Consider the following 25,018-nt stretch of genomic DNA (forward strand, 5'->3'; position numbering starts at 1 on the left):
ATTTTTTTCTTAGCTTTGGTATATCTTTTTATGTTATATATGTTCTTCAGTGTATATTAATAAATACCTGCAAGATCTTGTGCTAAGAGTGCTTGGGAGCAACAAACTGACAAACTTTCAAAAAAGGATCAAAGATCATTATAATCTAGGGGGGAGAAGTTATTTTAATAAAATAATTGGGTTTTTTAAATTAAGTTTTTATTTAGATTCCAGTTGACATAAAGTGTAATATTAGTTTCAGGTGTAGAATTTAATAATTCAGCACTTCATACAACACCCTGTGCTCATCACAAGAAGCGCTCTCCTTAATCCCCCTTGCCTATTTCACCCATTGCCCCACCCACCTCCCCTCTGGTAACAGTTTGTTCTCTATAGTTAAGAATCTGTTTCTTGGTTTGCCTCTCTCTCTCTTTTTTCCACCCTTTGCTCATTTGTTTTGTTTCTTAAATTCCACATATGAGTGACTTATTTCACTTAGTACAATACTCTCTAGCTCTATCCATGCTGTTGCAAATGACAAGATTTCATTCTTTTTATGGCTGAATAATACTCCCTTATATATACATATAAATGTATATGTATGTATACACACACACACACACACACAGACACCACATCATCTTTATCCATTTGTCAGTCAGTGGACATTCGGACTGTTTCCATAGTTTGGCTATTGTAGATAAGGCCCTATAAACATCGGGGTGCATGTATCTCTTTGAATTAGTATTTTTGTATTCTTTGGGTAAATACCTAGTACTCTAATTGCTGGATCAGAGGGTGGTTCTATTTTTAACTTTTTTGAGGAACCTCCATGCTGTTTTCCTGAGTGGCCACACCAGTTCCCATTTTCGCCAGCAGTGCAAGAGGGTTCCCCTTTCTCCACATCCTTGCCAACACCTGTTGTTTCTTGTGCTTTTGATTTTAGCCATTGTGACCGGTGTGAGGTGATAATCTCCTTGCAGTTTTGATTTGTTCTCCCTGCTGATGAGTGATGTTGAGCACCTTTTCCTGTGTCTGTTGGCCATCTGTATGTCTTTGGAAAAATGTCTATTCATGTCTTCTGCACATTTTTAAATTGGATTATTCATTTTTTGGGTGTTGAGTTTTATAAGTTCTTTATAGATTTTGGATACTAACCCTTTATCAGATACGTCAGTTGCAAATATCTTCTCCCATTCTGTAGGTTGCCTTTTAGTTTTGTTGATTGTTTCCTTCACTGTGCAGAAGCTTTTTATTTTGAACAAGTCCCAATAGTTGATTTTTGCTTTTGTCTCCCTTGCCTCAGGAGACATACCTAGAAAGAAGTTGCTACAGCCAGTGACAAAGAGGTTACTGCCTGTGTTCTCCTCTAGGATTTTTATGGTTTCAGGTCTCACACTTAGGTCTTTAATCCATTTTGAATTGATTTTTGTGTTTGTATAAGAAAGAGGTCCAGTTTCATTCTTTTGCAGGTCACTGTCCAGTTTCTTAACACCATTTGTTGAAGAGACTGTCTTTTTTCCATTGGATATTCTTTCCTGCTTTGTTGAAGATTAATTGACTGTATAGTTGTGGGTTCATTTCTGGGTTTTCTATTCTGTTCCACTGACCTACGTGTCAGTTTTTGTGCCAGTACCATACTGTTTTGATCACTAGACCTTTGTACTGTAACTTGAAGTCCGGAATTGTGATGCCTCCAGCTTTGCTTTACTGTAATAAAATTTTGAAAGCAATAAGTACCCCCCAAAAAATCATATATCTAAATACTACAGGAATTTAGAGAAGGAAGACATTGCTTACAACTGCTAGTGGAATGTCTAGGATCAGAAGTATCAGAAGGTTCATGAAATTAAATTATGCTTTAATAACATTTTTTGTCAGGTTTAAAAAAAAAAAAATGTTTGGAGGCCTTGAGCTAAAGAAGCTACTACCGTTAGAGGAAAGTCAAATTGTCTACATAATCTTTAACGGAAAATGCCTCTGGGTACTCTTAACTTCTAGTACAAGGTTTCTTTCTTTTTTCTTTTTAGAAAATATTTCTCAGCCCATAGTTCTTTTGTACACTGGCATCTGGAACCTCTCGATATCTCCATAATGCCACCTACTAAGCTCAAATGTAGTGTGTCTTCCTACTTTTGAGTTTTCCATTTTGTAAAACATTCAGTTAACTAATTTTGAGCAGCTGTTTTTGGGCTCAGTACTATGCTAAATGAGATCAGAGATACAGAGGAGGTATAAAAAAGATTGTATCAGGTTTATGGGGGAAAAAACCACATTGTAAATGAAAAACATAAGATAGCATTTAATTAAATTCTAATTTATTTGTGCATGAAACAAATATTTATTAAGTGCTGTGCACAGGCACTATTATTATTAGAGTCGGGAGATGTTAGAAGGCAAGATTAAAGATAATGGAGATAGTAAGAAAATAAATAAATAAAACTTCATGAAGACTGAGCCTGGACTACTATGGAGATTACTAGTAACATTATTCACAGAGACAGGCACTTGGGCTGGTCATACTGGGTAGGTGGATAAGATGAATAGTGTCAATGAATGTATAAACTACCCTTCAAAAGTAGCAATGAAAGAGAAGTAGAAGGGTAACAAGAAGGAAATGTGGTCTTTTTTTTTTTTTCTTAGCTAGAAGACACTTGTATATATTTGAATATCAAGGAGAAAAAAGCCAGTAGGAAGAGAGAAGTTGAAAATGTTCCAGAAATAAGGAATATGTATTGGGAGCAAAAGATGCATAAAAATGGAGGATTTAATCTCAGGTGGTTTTGTTTCTTTGACAAGTTGGAGGAGAGGTCATTCATCAGAAGTGATAATAGCAGTTTACAGGTGGAGGCTTAAGTAGAGAAAAGAAATATGTTTAAAACACTCATTGTAGAGAAATTTGTCAAGAAATCAAGATTTTCAACTAAAGGATTGATGGGTATTGAAAAGAGCTTAACTGAAAATAGATGGCAAGATGTGTCGTAGGATCGTGTATTTTTTGTTTTAGAGTTCTCTATAACCTTGGAGAAGGAATAAAAAAATGATATTAGGTAGGGAAAATGACATAGTGTTTGAATCAAACTTGTATTTGAATTCCTGTTATACCTGTCATGAAATGTGTGACTTTGTTAAGTTAATCTTCATGAGCCTCAGTTTCCTTATTGTTTTACAATAGACATAATGCCTCTATTGTAGATCATGGTATTGGATGAGATCTTGTTGGAAAATCCCCTATCTGGAATTCTATAAATACTCATTCCCTTTTATTTTTTCCCAAAGAGTGGGCTGTAGTCAGAGTGGCATGGTAGTGTTACATTAGAAAGTAAGGATGACAGGCACTTAACTGTAGTTTCAAGCTGCGTAAGAACTCTAGAGTAGCCAGGAGTAATCTGGGCAGAAAGGAAGAGTTGAGTGATAAAAGGTTCAGGTGTAGGTATGGTGCCATGGGAGTAATGCTGGTAAAGGAGGCACAAGAGAGGAATGGTTCCTTCATTGGAAAAGTCTGTATGTATTGAATAAGGAGTGAAGGTAGAGTTGTAAACAGAAAAGGGACTGAGAAGTCATGTTCTTTGGTTTATCAGTAGGGATACTGGAATTTGTGAAATCAGTAGTTGGGCAGACCTTGATTAGGTGCTGAAATATATCCCAAGGATGAAGAAATGAGTTCTTATGGGTGGTTTAAAAAAAAAAAAAAAGAAGGATAAAAGTAATGATTTAGTGAGGGCATTATAAGACTTGGTGATAAGAAAGCAAAAATGGTGATTTCATGGTCCTGAGGTGGTTACCCACCTATTCTACCTGGAGTAAGACAGTTGGAATTACTACTCAAGACAATTTCAGTTTGAAAGAAAAGCTGAGGTATTGTTTAGAATAACAGAATTTTCCAATAAGAGGAAAATTGGAGGAATGGAGGAATATGATTGAGTGAGGTAAATATAGGTTGAGTAGCCCTTAAAGTTCAGAACTGGGGAAAGTAGAATGAGATTTGTGTCCCATGGAGAGACAGGAATAAAGGAAATGTTGAGATGGCAGATTACAACTACTATTGCAAGAAAGAGAACATAGGATATGGAGTCAAGAGACTGGCCTTGGAGTGTTGGCATCGCTACTATGAGTTTTGTGATCATGGACAAATCAGTCTCTGTGCCTCAGTTACATTACCTGCAGAACAAAGAGATTAAACTAAACCTCTGAGGTTCTCTTAGGTTCCTCTGAGATCCTTGTCTACAATTCTAGAGCAGTATTGTGGAATTCTGCAATGATGGCAAGATTGTATTTCTGCGCTGTCCAATACAGTAACCACTAGCTACATGTGGCTGTTTTATACTTAAAATATGGCTAGTGTGACTAAGGAGCTGTATTTTTAACCTTTTTAATTTGTAATTAGGGACACCTGGGTGGCTGTCAGTTAAGCATCTGCCTTCATCTCAGGTCCTGATCCCAGGGTCCTGGGATCGAGCCCAGCATCGGGCTCTTTGCTTAGCAGGGAGTCTGCTTCTCCCTCTGCCTCTGCCCCTTTGCCTTGCTCGTGTTTTCTCTCTCTCTCTCTCTCTCCTAAATAAATAGATAGACAGATAGATAGATAAATAAATAAAATCTTTTTAAAAATTTGTAATTAAATAGCCACTTGTGCTACTGGCTACCATATTGGACAGCATAGTTGTAGACATATTGCTCTTGGGTTGATTTCTTTCCTGTGTCAACAGGTCTTTTACGCCTTTCTAATAGTTGCTTTCTAGTGTAGTTATTTTACCACAATTGATTTCCTTTATTAAAAAATTAGGAAGGGAAAAAAGTATTAAGTCTTGTTCTAATGTTATCTAGTAAATAGCTAATCCATGAACTGTTGCATGAAACTTTTTAAAAAAGAGAGCTATCACAAAATTAAAATCTATTTGACCAGTGAATTGTTTTTGATATTATAGGATAGTACTTAGACTTAGTGAATAGTGTTGATGTGTTTAGTTCTCTGATACGGAGAATACTAACAGTGATTCTGTGTTTATTTCTATATTTCCTTAGACTATCATAGAACTCTCTGAAGAACGGGATGGTCTTCATTTTTTACCCCATGCCTCTTCATCTGCGCAGTCACCCTGTGGTTCTCCAGGCATGAAGCGAACAGAAAGTCGACAGCATCTGTCCGTGGAACTGGCAGATGCTAAGGCAAAAATAAGAAGGCTTAGGCAGGAATTGTAAGTTGGTGATTTTGAAGGCTTACTGAGTTTACACGGTCGCAAAGGTGACCTAAAAATGTTTTTTCAGCTTATGGAATATAGATCAGTTGTTCCAACTGCTAGCTTGTGTCAGAGTTTTCACTAGTATTTGTCAAAACGAGAAAAATAAGGAGACTGGCATAAAGATTTCCTAATCCTAGATCTTACCAATTAAAGATTGTCCTTTATTCTGAATTTATGTCCTTCCTACCTTTCTTATATTACAATGATCTTTCTTTTATAAAATATTTTTCTTCCTTGGCAAATTGGGGTCTCCCTAATTTTTTTAAATTTTATATTCTTTGAAATCCAAAATACTGGCAACCACTGATTCGGTCAATAAGTTTAACTCTTTAAAAATTAATATTATGAAAGACTGAATTGTTGACATACAGTATTACAGAAAATAATTTTGTGTGTGTATTTTGTGTGTTGAGTATTTGAAATGCCTGAGTCATGTACTTAGACATGGTAAATATTCAGATTGGTTAGTGCTGATGAAATTATATTTATTTAACTTTCAAAGATCATTTGAGAAATGTCAGTGTAAATGTCACATAGGCATTCTTTGGTGAATCACATGTAAAGACATAACCAGTCTCTGCTGGAGATTTTTTATTTTGTACTTTAAAAAGAACAAAGGATTTTTATGTTTGGGGCTTTTTTCTTTTTTTTTTTTTCTTTTTGGTTTGTTTTCCTGGAATTTGGGCTTCAGAGTATAGATTTAAAATTTAAAGCCACAGTATAACAATTACGTTTATTTACTGATTATTTAAAGCAGTTAGTTTAAGCAAGTGATTGAATATGTAAGGTAGAAAAAATATACAGTCTATAGGAAAATTTGAAAACAAAAAAAATACAGCTTTCATTGTGGATGTCTGCACTATTATGTATCTATTGAAGTGAACACGCCCAGGATATTCTATAAACAGCTGCACCAGGAAAATTAGGGAAGAGATTGCTGTTATTAGTTTGACTGGCAGTTAATGGATAGCCTAAACAGTGAACACTAGTTCGTGCCATATAATTTAGCACAATCTTCTCCAGTCTTTAGATGAAGCATGCAATTAGAACTCTAATGATGGTTGTGAATTCATTTAACATTTTGCACTCTATTAGAATTTGATTTTTAAATGAAATTTACTTGGCCATGGAGTGTATTAAAATCCCAAACAAAATAGAGATATTGATAAAATTTGGTTTCTCATATGCTTACTGGAAAATATAAGTGAATATTATTAATGAATAAGTAAATATGCCAGATATAGCAAGTATTCCCAATAGCTAACATTTCATCAAATACCATCTTTTTGTCCTTTGAAAATGTGTTTCTTCACAGATTTATTAACATTTGCTCTAAGTCTTTTTGTTGGGACGGATCTTTCCAAAATAATGAAGTATGGAAATCATGGTGGTTAAAAATAGTTTAGGTTGCCTTATATGTAATGGAAATAAATAATTATAATGAGAACATGCAGATTAACTAGTAGCATACTTACTTACAGATGGTGCATTATAATTGCTTTTAGTTTATTGACATGCAGAGTAAAAATATAATTTGCAATTTGTTTTTTTTTTCTTTTCAAATTTTTATTTAAATTCTTGTTAGTTAACATATAGTGTAGTATTGGTTTCAGGAGTAGAATTTAGTGATTCATCACTTACATACAACACCCACTGCTCATCATAACAAGTGCCTTCCTTAATATACCCATCACCGTTTAGCCCATCCCTCACCCACCTCCCCTCCATCAACCCTCAGTTTGTTCTCTATTGTTTAAGAGTCTCTTATGGTTTGCTTCCCTCTCTTTTTTCTTTTTTTTTTCTTTCCCATATGTTCATCTGTTTTGTTTCTTCCACATATGAGTGAAATCATACGGTATTTTTCTTTCTGTGACTGACTTACTTCACTTAGCATAATACACTGTAGCACGTCACTGCAAATGGCAAGATTTCATTCTTTTTGATGGCTAAGTAATACTCCATTGTGTATACACACCACATCTTCTTTATCCATTCATCATGGATGGACATTTGGGCTCTTTCCATAGTTTGGCTATTGTTTTCGTTGTTGTTTTTTAAAGATTTTATTTATTTGACGGAGAGAGAACGCGTGCATGTACAAGCAGGGGGAGGGGCAGAGGGAGAGGGAGAAGTAGGCTCCCCCCTGAGCAGGGAGCCCAATTCAGGGCTTGATTCTAGGACCCTGTGGTCATGATCTGAGCCAAAGGCAGATGCTTAACCAACTGAGCCACCAAGTGCTCCCATAGTTTGGCTGTTGTTGATAATGCTGCTGTAAACATCAGGGTACATGTATCCCTTCAAATTGTATTTTTGTATACTTTGGGTAAATACCTAGTAGTGTAATTGCTGGGTTTTTAACTTCCTGAGGAACCTCCAAACTGTTTTCCAGAGTGGCTGTACCAGTTTCCATTCTCACCTAATTTGCAATTTGGATGGAAGAATTAGTTTCTTATAAATTTCACTTTTATGCAGTAGTTAGTACACTATCAAAGACTTCCTTTAATAATTCTCTCTGCCTCCATGGATCCTATATTTTCAAACTTTTTCTTTCATACAAATTATTAATTCTTTTTTTTTTAATAACAGCTTTGTTGAGATCATTTATGTATCAGAAAATTCATCCTTTAAACAAGATGAAACCCGAGAGGGAGACAAGCCATAAGAGACTCTTAATCTCAGGAAACAAACTGAGGGTTGCTGGAGTGGAGGGGGGTTGGGAGGGATGGGGTGGCTGGGTGATGGATATTGGGGAGGGTATGTACTATGGTGAGTGCTGTGAATTGTGTAAGACTGATGAATCACAGAGCTGTACCCCTGAAACAAATAATACATTATGTTAATAAAAAAAAATTCATCCTTTAAAAATGTAATTCAATGACTTTTAGTATATTCATAGAGTTGTGAAACCGTCACATACTATCTAATTTCAAGACATTTTCATCACCCCAAAAAGAAACCCCATACCCATTAGCAGTCATCCCCCACCCTCTTTGCCTTTGGCTCCTGGAAACCATTAATATACTTTGTGTTTCCTTGGATTTTTTATTCTGAACATTTCATATAAATGGAATCATACATTGTATGACCTTTTGTGACTGGCTTCTTTGACTTAGCATAATGTTGTCAAAATTCAACCATGTTGTAGCATGTATCAGTATGTTATTCCTTTTTACATTGAATAATACTCCATTATATGGATATGCCACCTTTAGGTTACCCATTTATGAGGTGATAGATATTTGGATTGTTTCCACTTTTTGGCTATTACGAATAATACTCTTATGAACATTGATGTGCATGTTTTTTGTATGGACATGTGTTTTCACTTTTCTTGGGTATATACTGAGGAGTGGAAATGCTGGATCCTATGGTAGTGCTATGTTTAACCTTCTGAGTAACTGTCAAACTATTTGGCTGCACCTTTTTACATCCCCACCAGCAATGTTTGAGGGCTCCAGTTTCTCTGTATCATCACCAGTACTTGTTATTATACACCTTTTTGATTATAGGCATTCCATTGGGTGTGAAATCTCATTGTGGTTTTGACTTGCATTTTCCTGATGACTAGTAATATTGAGAGCATCTTTTCATGTGCTGTTGGTCATTTTTGTATATCTTCTTTGGAGAAATGTCTATTCAGATCCTTTGCCCATTTTAAAATTGAGTTGTGAGATAAACTTTTAAACAGATAGGTGAAACTCTGCAGTTGAAACCCACAGGAGTTTTGGACATTTCTGACTTGGAAGAGAAAAAGGAGGTGGTGTCAGGAAGATTTCATAGAGATGGTTACCTTTCAGCTAATGTCAAGCATTTACTAGGTTGAAAAGGCTCATTTGGGTATTCTAAGCAGAAAGAACTACAACAAGTTCAGTAGGCTATAAGGACAGGCATCACAAGAAATGAAGTTGAAAATGATGGTGTGGATACATAAAGGTCTTGTATGCAGTACTCAGAAGTTAGGACTTTAAACAGTGGGAACCAATTGAAGATATTTTGAATAGGAGAGTAACAAGATCTGTTTTATGTTTTAATGAAAAGATGCTAGCCTAGTGGTTGACAATGTGAATGTTCACATTGAAAAAATAAATTCTGATGGCATTGTGATGGTAGATTGAAGGGCAGTCCAGACAAGAAATGGTATGCGCCTGATGTAAGGTTATAAAAATGAGGTTGGAGAAGTAAAGGAGAAGGCAGGGTCTTGGGTATAAGTCCTAGTTTTTTTTATAATCAGTGTCTATTTAGATGATGATGCCATTCACTCCAACAGGGAATATAAAAGAAATGAGTAATATTAAAGTAAAAGACAAGTTTAGTTTTTGACATATTTAATTTGAGGTACCTTTGAGATATCTCTGTGGAGATGATCATTGAGTAATTAACTGTTTGCTCCATGGCATGGAATGGAGATGTGGAATATTCTGCATACTAATGCAGAATAATAACAGCATATAAATAGTATTTGAAATCTTGGAAATAGATAAGACAACCCAGGGAGAACATGAAGAATGAAAAGGATGTAACCTGAAGAATACAAACATTAAAAAAGCTGTGTAAGTGGTTGGGGCAGACTTCACCATTTATTAGCCATGTTAGTTTCTTCATACATAAAATGAGAGTTATACTAATATGTACTCTAGAGAGATACAGCAGATGACCCAGAGCAGGAGCTTTGGAGGCATTCTGCCTGAGTATGAATCCTGGCTCAACACTCCTTAACTGAGTGACCATTGCCAAATTACTTAATCTCTCTAAGGCTCTCAGCTTGCTTAGCCCATTAAGTAGAAATAATAAGTGCCTACTATAGTGTTGTTGTGTGAGGCAAATATCTAAAGTGAACAGTGTCTAGTACATAAGTGCTCAATAAATGTAAGCTGCTATCATTGCTACTATTTCTTTAGAGGCTCTTGTGGGGATTAAGTGCTTGGTTAAGTGTAAAGTGCTTAGCACATGTGCCTACCACACAGGTAATAAGAGCTTAATAATTGTTAGCCAGAAGATGGGCACAAAACATGAAATCAGCATACAGGTCAGAGAATTAATCTGTAGAGGAGGAGTAGAAGAACCTTTGAATATGAAGTCATGGAAGCCAACGGAGAGAGTATCAAGAAGAAATTATTTAATTATTTTAAATTCTTCAAAAGGTCCAAAAAGAATCCATTGGGTTCATTAGTAAGGAGGTAATTGACTCTGTGAAAAACAGTATTAGTAGGGAGGTATGGATGGAAGCCTCACTGTTGTGGGTAGAATGGTCAAATGGATGCATAAAGGAATTATTTACTAATGAGACTGGAACTCATGGATAACTCTTCTGGAAAAATTACTTAAACTCATACTTTACGTATACCACAGTGAACTTCAGGTGGATTAAAGAGTTAAATGTAAAAAATAAAATAATGATGAAAGAACCAGAAAGAAATACAGATGAGTATATATTTGTTCTCTAGGTAGGGAAAAGCTGTGCCCAAAAGCAAAAGAAGTATTTATAAAGGAAGTGGTTCCTCTATTTGTATAAAAGATGTTAAATATGTAAACATGTAAATATGTAAATAAAAGTATTTGAATATTCTTCAAAAGCTTAAACATATAATTTTCCTATGACCTAGCATTTCCTCATCTAGGTATATCCCCCCAAAATTGAAAATGGACTCAAAACAGATACTTGTGTGCCATTGTTCATTGCAGCATTACTCCCGATAGCCAAAAGGTGGAAACAACCCAAGTGTCCGTGAACAGGTTGTTAAATAAAATGTTATGTAAATATACAATGGAATATTCTTCAGCCATAAAAATGATGAAATTCTAATACCTGCTATAACATGAATGAGCCCTAAAGACAATTTGCTAACTGAGATAAGCCAGATACAAAGGACAAATATTTTATGATCCCATTTAAACATCTTTAATAGGCAAATGCAGAGATTAGTAGATTAGATGTAGGAGCTGGGGGTATAGTGGAATTCCAGAGTTATTGCTTAATAAAAACAGAATTGCTGTTTGGGGTGATGAAAAAAGAAAAAGATTTGGGAATAGGTAGTAATAGTTTAACGACAGTGTAAATGTAATTTGCCACTAAAATGTCATTTAAAATGATTAAAATTGCAATTTTATGTTAAACATATGTAACCATAATAAAAAATAAAATTTGTTTTTAATTTTTTAAAAAAGCATTCAATAATCTATAAAGAAATATTTATAAGAAATATCTTATAAATCATAAAAGGTAGTAGCTTTTTAAAAATGTTTTTATTTAAATTCCATTTAGTTGATATACAGTGTTATATTAGTTTCAGGTGTATAATATAGTAATTCAACACTTCCATATATCACCTGGTGCTCATCACAAGAAGTACACTCCTTTTTTTTTTTTTTAAGATTTTACTTATTTATTTGACAGAGAGCGAGACAGCGAGAGAGGGAACACAGTAGGGGGAGTGGGAGAGGGAGAAGCAGGCCTCCCGCTGAGCAGGGAGTGCAATGCGGGGCTCGATCCCAGGACCCTATCCCAGGACCCTGGGATCATGACCTGAGCCGAAGGCAGATGTTTAACCGACTGAGCCACCCAGGCACCCCAAGAAGTGCACTCCTTAATCCCCATCACCTATTTCACCCATTGCCCCACCCACCTCCCCTCTGGTAACCATCAGTTTGCTCTCTATAGTTAAGAATCTGTTTCTTGGGCGTCTGGGTGGCTCAGTTGGTTAAGCGACTGCCTTTGGCTCAGGTCATGATCCCGGAGTCCTGGGATTGAGTCCCACATCAGGCTCCCGGCTCCCTGCTTCTCCCTCTGACCCTCTCCCCTCTCATGCTGTTTCTCTCTCTCTCTCTCTCTCTCTTTCAAATAAATAAATAAATAAATAAAATCTTTAAAAAAAAAAAAAGAAATTTTCAAAAAAAAAGAATCTGTTTCTTGGTTTGCCTCTTTTTTCCGCCCTTTGCTCATTTGTTTTGTTTTGTTTCTTAAATTCCACATACGAGTGACTTATTTCTTTTTTTTCAAGATTTTATTTATTTATTCATGAGAGACAGAGAGAGAGAAGGCAGGCAGAGGGAGAAGCAGGCTTCCCGTGGAGCAGGGATCCTGATGCGGGACTCAATCCCAGGACCCCAGGATTATGACCTGAGCCGAAGGCAGACCCTTAACCGACTGAGCCACCGAGGCACACATGAGTGACTTATTTCACTTAGTATAATACTCTCTAGTTCTATCCATCTTGTTGCAAATGACAAGATTTCATCCTTTTTATGGCTGAGTAATACTGCATTGTGTATGTACACTCCATATCTTCTTTATCCATTTGTCAGTCAGTGGACATTTGGACTGTTTCCATAGTTTGGCTATTGTAGATAAGGCCCTATAAACATCAAGGTGCATGTATCTCTTTGAATTAGTATTTTTATATTCTTTGGGTAAATACCTAGTACTCTAATTGCTGGATCAGAGGGTGGTTCTATTTTTAACTTTTTTGAGGAACCTCCATGCTGTTTTCCTGAGTGGCCACCCAGTTCCCATTTTCACCAGCAGTGCAAGAGGGTTCCCCTTTCTCCACATCCTTGCCAACACCTGTTGTTTCTTGTGCTTTTGATTTTAGCCATTGTGACCGGTGTGAGGTGATAATCTCCTTGCAGTTTTGATTTGTTCTCCCTGCTGATGAGTGATGTTGAGCACCTTTTCCTGTGTCTGTTGGCCATCTGTATGTCTTTGGAAAAATGTCTATTCATGTCTTCTGCACATTTTTAAATTGGATTATTCATTTTTTGGGTGTTGAGTTTTATAAGTTCTTTATAGATTTTGGATACTAACCCTTTATCAGATACGTCAGTTGCAAATATCTTCTCCCATTCTGTAGGTTGCCTTTTAGTTTTGTTGATTGTTTCCTTCACTGTGCAGAAGCTTTTTATTTTGAACAAGTCCCAATAGTTGATTTTTGCTTTTGTCTCCCTTGCCTCAGGAGACATACCTAGAAAGAAGTTGCTACAGCCAGTGACAAAGAGGTTACTGCCTGTGTTCTCCTCTAGGATTTTTATGGTTTCAGGTCTCACACTTAGGTCTTTAATCCATTTTGAATTGATTTTTGTGTTTGTATAAGAAAGAGGTCCAGTTTCATTCTTTTGCAGGTCACTGTCCAGTTTCTTAACACCATTTGTTGAAGAGACTGTCTTTTTTCCATTGGATATTCTTTCCTGCTTTGTTGAAGATTAATTGACTGTATAGTTGTGGGTTCATTTCTGGGTTTTCTATTCTGTTCCACTGACCTACGTGTCAGTTTTTGTGCCAGTACCATACTGTTTTGATCACTAGACCTTTGTACTGTAACTTGAAGTCCAGAATTGTGATGCCTCCAGATTTTCTTTTCTTTTTAAAGATTTTATTTATTTATTTGTTAGAGAGAGAGCACAAGCAGAGGGAGAAGCAGGCTCCCCGCTGAGCAAGGAGCCCGATGTGGGACTCGATCCCAGGCCCCCGGGATCATGACCTGAGCCGAAGGCAGACGCTTAACTGACTGAGCCACCCAGGTGTCCCCAGCTTTGCTTTTCTTTTTCAGTGTTGCTTTGGTTATTCAGGGTCTTTTGCGGTTCCATACAAATTTTAGGATTTTTTGTTCTAATTGTGTGAAAACTGCTGTTGGTATTTTGATAGGGATTGCGTTAAATGCTTAGAGGGACTTGATAGAACAGACGTTTTAATAATATTTGTCTTTCCAATCCATGAACATGGAATGTCTTTCCATTTCTTTGTGTCAATTTCAATTTCTTTCATCAGTGTTTTATAATCTTCAGAATATGGGTCTTTCACCTCTTTGATTAGGTTTTATTCCCAGAAATCTTATTATTTTTGGTGCAGTTGTAAATTATTGGTGTATAGAAATTAACATAATCTTTATGTTGGTTTTGTATCCTGTGACTTTATTGAATTCATGTATCAGTTCTAGCAGTTTTTTGGTGGAGTCTTTTGGGTTTCTCTGTAGAGTATCATGTTATCTACAAATAGTGAAAGTTTGACTTCTTCCTTGCTATTTGGATGCCTTTTATTTATTTTTGTTTTCTGATTGCTGTGGCTAGGACTTCCTGTACTATGTTAAATAACAGTGGTGCGTGTGGACATCCCTGAGATGAGAGGAAAAGCTCTCAGTTTTTCCCCATTGAGCATGTTGTTCACTGGATTTTTCATAAAAGGTTTTTATTAGGTTGAGGGTTGCAAGGAATAAATCCGACTTGATTGTGGTGAATGGTTCTTTTAATGTATCACTGGATTCAGTTTGCTAGTATCTTTTTTTGAGAATTTTTGCATCCATGTTCATCAAGGATATATTGGCATGTAGTTCTTTTTTTTTAGTGGATTCTTTTTTTTTTTTTAAAGATTTTATTTATTTGATAGAGACAGCAAGAGAGGGAACACAAGCAGGAGGAGTGGGAGAGGGAGAAGCAGGCTTCCTGCTGAGCAGGGAGCCCAATGCGGGACTCGATCCCAGGACCCCGGGATCATGACCTGAGCCAAAGGCAGATGCTTAACGACTGAGCCACCCAGGCGCCCCTTCTTAGTGGATTCTTTATCTGGTTTTGGTATCAGGGTAATGCTGGCCTCGTGGAGTGAATTTGGGAGTTTTCCTTCCTTTTCCGTTTTTTGGAATAGTTTGAGAAGAATGGGTATTAACTCTTCTGTAAATGTTTGGTAGATTTGCCTATGAAGCCATCTGGCCCTGGACTTTTGTTTGTTGGGAGTTTTTTGATTACTAATTCAATTTCTTTGCTGGTTATCAGTCTGTTCAAGTTTTCTATTTCTTCCTGTTTCAGTTTTGGTAGTTTATGTATTTCTAGGAATCTACCCATTTCTTCCAGGTTGTCTTAGTATTCAAACAAATGCAAATTAGAATAGTAACACAGCATTTTTCAGTTATTAAATTGTTTTTCATATAGGCAGTTATATCTAATGCTGTTTGCGTTATAAATTGGTAATGGTCTTTCTGGAGGGTTGTTTGACAGTTTATATCTAGAGCCTTTAAACATGTAATGTACTTTTATAAATCTGGCTAAAACAGGTTTTTTGGGGGGAGGGTGGGATGGGTTTTGTTTTTGTTTGTTTTTTTTTAAGTAAATTACACCCAGAATGGGACTTGAACTCATGATGACCCTGAGTTCAAGCATCACATGCTCTTTCAACTCAGCCAGCCAAGTGCCCCTAAACATACCGTGTTTTATGTATACTGAGGTTTATTTACCAAAACATTCATTACAGTGAAAAATGGAGTTCAGAAAGGGACTATTTCTTCATTAAAAATTATGGTCCTCAAAAAGAAAGTACAGGTATGATGAAATGTCAGCAATGGATTGTTTTATACAATGAACATTTACCGTTTTTTATTAAAGAACAGAAGGTGGAAAAGTAGAATTAGTGAATGGAAACTTGAGTTTGAGCAGCTTGGCTCTGAAAGGGAGTTAGTAAATGGGAGAAGTAAAGTAGTGAGTTGTAAGAAGAAGAAAAACAGTAGGAGAAATTTGAAGATGTTTATAGACTACAGGGAAGAAACCAATAGGGGTATAAAGATTTTGTGTGTCTATATAGCAGTGTATACTTTCCTTTAGGCCACTGTAAATGTTGAAAATAGTTGGAGATCCTTTAAGACTTAGACCCAGATAGTAGTGCCTTGCTTAAAAACGCTTCCAGTGTATTTGTCTTTGAGAGGGAGAAAGACAAAAAGGAGAATGAGAAGGGGTGATGGCAAGAAAAGTGAAGAGAGAGAAACTACTTTATGAACTTAGAGGATGTCAGTCATTGAGGTTATTAGCCTTTGGGGAATTTTAAGGAGGAATCTGATTGATGACATGTAATCATATACATTCCTAATATCCATTTCTTTGTCTTTTTCCCCTGGGTTAGCGTATGGCTAATAGGATTTTCAACTAGATATTCAGTAATGATAATACATTTGTATTAATGCAGATGATGATCATGGTTTTGAAAAACAGTAAACTGATTATTTAATAAATTTTCATCTAAGGGAGGAAAAGACTGAACAGTTGTTGGACTGTAAACAAGAACTTGAGCAAATGGAAATAGAACTAAAAAGGCTGCAACAAGAGGTTTGTACCTGAAACTTTTATTATATGGGACCAGTAAGTAATTGGAAATTGATTTTTCTGCTTAAAATTTATAACCTTTACCTTAATGTTTTATGAGGTTACTGAGGCTTAAAGATGACTTTTTCAGTGTTTTTCTGTTAAAAAATGCGAGAGCCCTGGAAATCGTCTTTGGACTTTACTTTTTCTATATCAGTGATATTCAAACTTTCCTAGAATTCAAAGGAGCCTTTTAGGACTGGGGTAGTTCCAAGTTTCTCTTTTTATGTATTTGGCTTCTGTGAGCTGGGAAGCTGGAATACCTCTACTGTAAACTGTGCTGCTTTATGTGTATCTCCCTAAGTCTTTAGTCTCTGATAATGTTTTATGTTAACTTACAGATGACAGAATGCTTTTTAATTTTTTACTCTTTTCCTTTTAAGTATTAAGATCAAAACTTTTTACCTTTTAAAAGTTACTTTTATTTTACTAAAGCTTTGTGGGCTTTTTTTCATCTTGAGCCAAGATTGTTTAAGAATTCACTTCTTTTAATGTTTATAATGTTTCATTTTTATTTGGAGGTAGGCATGAAGTCTTCTTTTACCCATAAATGGTAAGGATTGTGGTAAGGCTAGACAATTATTTCTTCTCCTTACTTTCCCTAACTTGCTATTTTAAATTCAGGGAATACGCCACTTGCAGAATCCTAAACTGGGACCTTTTCAGATGAATGATACTGGGAATCATAATCTTCATTTCTAGATATGCTCTGACTGCTATTCTGCTTCTTCTTGGGAGCATGGTTTTTTGTATGTGTGCTCCCTGTAAAACAGTGGTTCTCAATCTCTTTGGTGTCAAGGCTCTTTTCTGCTATTTAAAAATTAATGAGGATTAGATCTACTGGTATTTTCTGTATTTGAAATTAAAACTTAGAATTTAAAAAATATTTATTTAAAAATAATACTCAACCTATTCCATGTTAACATAAAAATTGTATGCTTATTACCATTATTTTCCAAAAAAAATTAGAAGAATGCTACTCTTCTACATTTTTGCCAGTCTCTTTTTTTTAAAATCATTTTTGCAAATGTCTTTAATGCCTGGCTTAATTAAAGACTACTGAATTCTCATATCTGTTTCTGCATTCAGTCTGTTAAGATATCACATGCCATGTAGCCTCTGGAAAACTCCACTGCACCCTCATGAGATATGAGAATGAAAAAAACAAATAATGTTTTAGTGTTATTATGAAAATGGTTTTGACCTCATGAACTCCCTGAAAGGGTTTCAGGGACCCACAGATGTCCCTGGGTCATACTTTGATAACTTGTTCTAAAGGATTACAAGAGAGCTTTTAAAGATTGGATTTTTGATATTTGTCTAAAATGTTATTAAGATAAGCACTAATCACTTGCAACTAATACTCACTTGGAAGTTTAGAAAAACTCAGCAGGATTTTGGTATGTTACAACATATCTGGATAAAAACATAATTTCTCTAAAGTAACTAATGATCAACTTTAGTAATACAGTTTGCTTCTTCTTTGTTTTCACTATACTGTATTTTAAAGTTTTGCACCTTTAATTAATTTCAGATGGTTATGTTAACTAGAGGCTAACTTATTTAAAAATATCCTGAGTAGTTTTTACATTCCTAAATAGTGATCATTATTTAAAAATTTGTATGTAAGCATGTTTGTATTTGCATATAAACATTTTAAAATAATTTGTATTCTTGATTTTTTAAAAAAAGACTTCATATATCTCCCCATTTTTTATTTTTTATTTTTTTAACAGGCTTTAATCCACTTAATGTTTTTCAGATGTGGTAGCCACACAGCTGGAGCCTGGGTCCTCTGCCCGGAGACTCTGGTGTGGGTCTTTACAGAATGGTCAGTGAATTCCTGATAGGGAGACTTGGTGAACACAGCCTCTTTCCAGAGGTCAGGGGTGAGATAGCTGTAGGTCTTGGAAATGGCCTCAGAAGTTGCCCAGGGTGGCAGTGCAGCCCCTGGTCAAGGTTGTAGCAGTCGTCAGTACCGGCCATCATCAGTAGCTTCCTTATATCTCTCCATCTTTAAAAAAAACAGCTTAATTGAGGTATAGTTTACATACTGTGAAATTCACACTTTTAAAGGATACAATTCATTGGGGTTTTTTTAGAAAATTCATTGAGTTGTGCAACCAGAGATTATCAGTTTGAAAATAGAAAATAATATTGGAAATATTAATATGTGTTTATATTTAGAACATGAATTTGCTTTCGGATGCTCGTTCTGCTAGAATGTACCGAGATGAATTAGATGCACTTCGAGAAAAAGCTATCAGAGTGGATAAGCTTGAAAGTGAAGTCAGCAGATATAAAGAAAGACTACATGATATTGAATTTTATAAGGCAAGAGTTGAGGTATGTTGCATAATTTAAGCTATTCATAATTATTTTGTTTAAAAAGTTAGGTTTTTCAAAATGCACGTAAAATGCACATAATAAATTTAAGGAACTTTTGAAATGTTGAACAAATTATAAATACTTTAAGTGCTTATTTTATGATAGACCAGCATATTGCTTATACTTGTAAAAAGGGATCTCTGGACATTATTAATTTTATTGAACTGTTTGGAGTTCTTTCATTCTTTTATTTAGGTGAGGAAGACTTGAAGTCCTTCCCACGTTGTCAAAATATATACTAATTTCAAACTTGTTTCTAGAAGTGAAAGCAAAGCATGTTTCTGATCATTGGTCTCAACTCAGAATACTAAACTAGGATTAAGAAGGCACTCTCTCTCCCTCTCCCCTTGTGTGTGTGTGTAGGAAAGACAGCTTTTCTTACTTAATGGTTGCAGTCAGTGTTACATGAATTTGTTTGACAGCAAGAATTTGACGATCCTTGCTTCTACATTCTGTTTTTCTTTCTCAGTTAATTTCTTCATTTCTGCAAACAGAGGAGAGTATTATCAGTTTCAGTATGGTGATAAGAAGGAAGGAGTATGCAAAATCAAGAAGTGAAAACACTATAAGAGATAATTAGAACATTTTAGCCTGAAAGTTACCCGAAAATAGACCCAGTAGATAGCAAAGACAAGGTGCTTATTAATTCTTGGCCATTTGTTTAAACGGTATATGCATGGCACTGTTAAGAGATCCTTATAAATGCCACTGTTTTAATATACTTTCTTTTGACTTTATAAACCACAGACATGTAGTTTAGCAAGACAGATTTGTGAGCACATGTCTTCAAAACATATGTATGGATTTTAAGCATTTTCTCAAGATGCTGATATAAAATATTTATTGATAGGAGCCTTAGTTTATGATCTATGTGAGTCTTAGCTCAAGTATTGGTATTTTACTCAAAAACCCAACGCTTCACTTTCAAGTTATAGTTTAAGTAGAGAGATCTATTGCAGCAAAAAAAAAAAAAAAAAAAAAGAATTAGCCCTGATTCTGTGTCTTAAATATCAAAAAGACTAGTTATACTTAGTTCCTTCTCCTTGTGACTAAGAAATTTAAATATACCCTGACAATTTTATGTGAAACTGTAGTAGTGTTACTCATCCTAGCATAAGTACTGAGTATTATGTTTGCATAATAGCTTAAATTCTGAGGGGGAAAAAAAAGAAACCAGGAAAACATCAACTGTATCTCTGTTACTCAGTTGCTTTTACTCTTGCATAAAGAACGTTTGATAAAGACAGCTTAATGTCTTATTTACAATAAAGATTTTTTGTTTCAGAGCTTCGAAAAATTAACAGATATTAACATATTTGTGATAAAGCCTATTTGAAATTTTCATAGGAATTAAAAGAAGACAATCAAGTTTTATTAGAAACAAAAACCATGTTGGAAGATCAATTAGAAGGAACTAGAGCTCGTTCTGATAAATTACATGAATTAGAAAAAGAGAATTTACAACTAAAGGCTAAACTGCATGATATGGAAATGGTAAGTAATGTAAGGTTGAACAGTTGCATGGCTTCATAGGAAATCTCTCAGATTCATCTAATTTCCCCATAATGACAATAACGACTAGCTCCTGTGGCTTTAATGGAGAAGAGGTGGCTAAATAAATTAGATGCTTCCAATTCTTTATAAAAACAGTATATAAATTTCTGCTTTTGTTACAGAGTGGTATTAATGATTAATTTTGTCTTCTGCTTTGAAAAAACCCTGATAAGTTATTGTGCAAATATGCCTTTAAAATACAGAAATAGAGATGCCTGGGTGGCTCAGTCGGTTAAGCATCTGCCTTCTGCTCAGGTCATGATCCCAGGGTCCTGGGATGGGGCTCCTTGCTTGGCAGGGAGCCTGCTTCTCCCTCTGCCTGCCGCTCCCCCTGCTTGTGCTCATTCTCTCTCTCTCTGACAAATAAATAAATAAAATCTTAAAAATTTTTTAAGTAAAATAAAATATAGAAATAAAACTATTTGCTAGGAATGCCTGGGTGGCTCAGTTGGTTAAGGTCATGCTCCCCAGGTCCTGGGATTAAGCCACACATCAGGCTCCCTCTTCCCTCTCCTTTACCCCTCCTCCCGCTCCTGCTCTCTCTCTCTCCTATAAATAAATAAAATCTCTTTTAAAATAAAAAAACTGTTTGCTAAAATTTAGCATTGGGTCAGAAATCATTTACTATATATATTGAAATATATGAAGGAGTTTTCAGTGTCCCCAAGGATCACTTTATTTTTTTTTTAATTTTTTTTTAAGATTTTATTTATTTATTTGAGAGAGAGAATGAGAGAGAGAGAGAGCACATGAGAGGGGGGAGGGTCAGAGGGAGAAGCAGACTCCCTGCTGAGCAGGGAGCCCGATGTGGGACTTGATCCCGGGACTCCAGGATCATGACCTGAGCCGAAGGCAGTCGCTCAACCAACTGAGCCACCCAGGTGCCCCCCCAAGGATCACTTTAAAAGGATATCAGACAGGGGTGCCTGGCAGGCTCAGTCAGTGACTCTTGATCTTGGGGTTGTGAGTTGAGTCCCATGTTGGGTGTAGAGATTACTTAAAATTAAAAAAAAAAAAGGATATCAGACACCTGATCTATAATATAGTGACCAGTATGAATAATTATAACTGATTATCACCTTCAAACTGTGAAAATTTTAAGGAACTCAAAATTTATCCTCATATTATTCAGTTTCTGATAAATAAAAATTATAAGTAATAGAGTATTTAGCTTGAAATTGCATGGTTTGTTAGCTTTCATTTCTCTTCCTACTCCCTCACAATAAAAAAGGAACGTGATATGGATAGAAAAAAAATCGAAGAATTAATGGAAGAAAATATGACCTTGGAAATGGCACAGAAACAAAGTATGGATGAATCATTACATCTTGGCTGGGAGTTGGAACAAATATCCAGAACTAGCGAACTTTCTGAAGGTATTCCCAGTATTTTTTTATTGAAAAGGATAAATGAATACATGAAGTTGTATTTATGCTTACATTTTTTTATGTTTTTTTACAATTCTTTATTTTCCCTTGCTGGAGATATCTAGGAGGACAGATGTCTCTCTAGGTATGATTTCACAGAGTAATATGTTCATTTCCATGTTCCTGGGTCTGGTCCTTATCTTTGCACATCTTACAACTCAACTTTATGAGCGCAGTAACAGATTTGATAGTCATTTAGGCACTGTTTCATATTAGTATCACAGGAAGCTGGGATACCAGTTTATTAATTTATTTTAAGAAAGAAAGCCATCTACTCAATAGAACAGAAAAGTCATATTACCTGGTTAACCTGTTCTTTAACTATAGACAGACTTAAATAGGAAGTCGTAACATAGTGGGAAGATTCTTAGGTGACTATGTAGCCAGTGTAAAGCAAGTTAAGGATCTTCATAGCTACTTTCATCAATACATGTACTCCATTTTAGCACTATACCTACCAACCAGTCCAGCCTAATTTTACCCTAGAGATAATTAAAGACCCCCAGATAATTACTTGGGTTATAGGTTTGATTATGCTAATACTGATTTACTTTATTGAAATTATGCCCATGTCACATTTATTTGAATTAGATTAGTTCCATAATTCTTCAGTTACCCAGTGTTAGATTATTTCACCTGCTTTCCTTCCTTCCAGATATTTATTAAGCATCTACCATGTGTAAAATAATATACCAGGCCCTGAGGATATAGTGGTGAGGTAGACATAGGTCTGAGAGAGCTTATAGTCTGATGCTTACAGGATAATTACTTCTACAGATGGTTCATCATATTTATTACCATTAGGCTTTTCCTGATTTTACACATGATAACCTAATTCCAAATTCTGAGACCCCATGTAAATTCACTGCACAGTAATGATGATATTCAGCCAGTGAACTTGCTGAGATGTGTTACTTTAAGTACTTGTGGAACTTTTTTACTGTATTTTTTGTGAATTGAGTATAAAGAAAACAATTCAGACTTAAATGTTTTCTACTACTAGTTAAAATTACACCGTTAAGAGTTTCTTCATCCGTTAATGTGGAAACAATAATAGTATGTGCCTTGTTAGGGATATTGCAAGGACTGAATTCATTACTACTTATGAAGCTGTTAGTAGAATACCTGGTAAATGGTAGGTATTTGAGTGCTTATTATTATTATTTTTGTCATCATCATCATCATCACAGTTGTTTTGCAATTCATATTAGGATCATAGACCTGAATACTTGTTTTAATGTGGTGTGTTATTGTTTTTTTTTTTTAACTATACAAGGGAATTGCTTTCTAGAAAATTTGCAAGATGTGGAAAAATATAAAGGAAGAAATGAAGGTCACTAATAATTTCTGCAGTCACTTTTGACATTTCAAAAAATTTGCTTCCAAAATGTTTCTACACACAAATAGATATTTTAGACATCATCAGATCAATGTCTATATACAGTGCAGGTTCTTTTTTTCACCTAAGATTATCATGTAGGCAGCCTCCCTATTTAACAAAACAATATTGTGTTAAAAATGTTTTGTAAGGGGGCACTTGGCTGGATCAGTCAGCAGAACATGCAGCTCTTGATCTTGGAGTCTTCAGTTCAAACCCCATGTTGTACATAGAGATTACTTTTTAAAAATGTGTTGTAAGCATCCTGTTTAATTCTTTATAGTCTGACCTGAAGCAACTTTGAAACACAGTCATAGTATTGAAAGTATTACTAAGGTATATTGAGTATTGTAGTCTAATCTTATTTAATTGAAATGCATGACTACAGATCATGAAGTAGTTTTACTTCAAGACTTGGACAACTAATGGAATTTAAAAAGTCAGTGACTATCAGTTGTACCAGCTTTCAATTAAAGAATAATATGCTAACTAGAACAAAAACTAGAAATAAGATTTGAGGCTTTCTTTACTTCAGTCTGGGAGATATTTTACCATACCTAATTTTAAAAAGAATGTATGTTTATATACTTGTTGGGGATATGTTTTTTTGTGTGTGTGTGTGTGTGTGTGTTTCTCTCTACTTAATGATGGAGAATTTCAAACATACACAAAGATAGATAGACCTAGAATGCCTTCCCATATGTCTCCATTTCCCTTCCTGAAGTCTAAGATTTCAAAATGAATCTAGGTATCATATTTCACTTTAAATCCTAATTTTTATATCATCAAAATATTTAATGAATCTGCTGTAGGGTTATTAAAAATAATATTTTTGGTTTGCATCATATACAGAACTAGAAACCGAGTTTTCTTATTTTAAAAAATGTAATTATGCTAAAATCTACTTAGAAATATAATTTTTTGGCAAAATGGTATACATGTTGCTTGTTATACTCAAGTTTAGCAGCAATTCTTCATTTAGAGAAAGACTTTTTCGAGGTGACCAGTGTATATTGTCTTGCATTTCTCAGAATCAGGATTAGGAAATTGGAATTTTTTTTTTCCCTTAGACTGTCTTCCTTTAATTTTTGAAGATATGGCATAGGACATGCTTTATAATTCTTATGTGAATCACACGATAGCTCTGTGAGACACACAGAGCAGTAACTATATTTTGTACAAGTAACATAAGATTCACTGAGGTTAAAGTGGCTTGGGCATTGTCAAGTAGTTTCTCATGAAACTAGAACTGAAACTCTGTAGTCCATTCAATCTAAATTTTGTATTTTTTTTTCTCTAGAACGCTCATGGGTGCATTAAAAATTCAAGATTTACCCATCTTTTATCTGTTTTTTTTTTCATTTGTCTATCTTATATAACTATAAATTTTTTATCAAGTTAAGGACCAAGTGATGTAGTACATTTACACTCATTATTTTAAATAATAGTGAGTAAATATAGTTTTACCAGTGACAGTATTTTTCATTATTATAGCACCACAAAAATCCTTGGGCCATGAGGTGAATGAGTTAACATCAAGCAGGTTATTGAAATTGGAGATGGAAAACCAGAGTCTGACAAAAACTGTAGAAGAACTTCGGAGTAGTATGGATTCTGCAGAAGGCAACACTTCCAAAATCCTGAAAATTGAAAAAGAAAATCAAAGACTAAGTAAAAAGGTAAATAAAAGTAATGTTTAATGTAAGTTAAAGAATATATGTAAAAGTATGAATAGCCCTGTGGTTGAACGTTTATTTTCCAGTTTTTAATGTACTCTCATTATTTCAACTTATGGAAATTTTCAAAATATGAAGTGAATGGGGGCGCCTGGGTGGCTCAGTCATTACGCGTCTGCCTTCGGCTCAGGTCATGATCCCAGGGTCCTGGGATTGAGCCCCGCGTCGGGCTCCCTGCTCCATGGGAAGCCTGCTCCTCCC

The 25,018-nt window shown here is 35.2% G+C and overlaps 1 protein-coding gene and 1 long non-coding RNA gene across 4 annotated transcripts in view; one reads left to right on the plus strand and one right to left on the minus strand.

Annotated features, from left to right (window-relative positions):
• CCDC88A (coiled-coil domain containing 88A) overlaps positions 1-25,018 on the plus strand; it is a 122,154-nt gene that overhangs the window by 49,824 nt on the left and 47,312 nt on the right. For all 3 annotated transcript variants that reach the window (XM_035001528.1, XM_035001530.1, XM_035001529.1), the window contains exons 8-13: positions 5,002-5,174; positions 16,217-16,298; positions 18,522-18,680; positions 20,070-20,216; positions 21,508-21,652; positions 24,576-24,760. In XM_035001528.1, coding sequence (XP_034857419.1) covers positions 5,002-5,174; positions 16,217-16,298; positions 18,522-18,680; positions 20,070-20,216; positions 21,508-21,652; positions 24,576-24,760 — 891 coding nt within the window. The remainder of the gene's footprint in view (positions 1-5,001; positions 5,175-16,216; positions 16,299-18,521; positions 18,681-20,069; positions 20,217-21,507; positions 21,653-24,575; positions 24,761-25,018) is intronic.
• On the minus strand, positions 18,242-24,707 carry LOC118008114. The gene is made up of 3 exons (XR_004678581.1): positions 24,549-24,707; positions 19,105-19,206; positions 18,242-18,348 (listed from the first exon to the last, which is right to left on the minus strand). It is a non-coding gene; the product is annotated as an uncharacterized LOC118008114 (long non-coding RNA).

This window comes from Mirounga leonina, unplaced genomic scaffold (assembly GCF_011800145.1).
Source record: "Mirounga leonina isolate KUSES-001 unplaced genomic scaffold, KU_Mleo_1.0 Mir_125, whole genome shotgun sequence".
NCBI classification, from domain to species: domain Eukaryota; kingdom Metazoa; phylum Chordata; class Mammalia; order Carnivora; family Phocidae; genus Mirounga; species Mirounga leonina.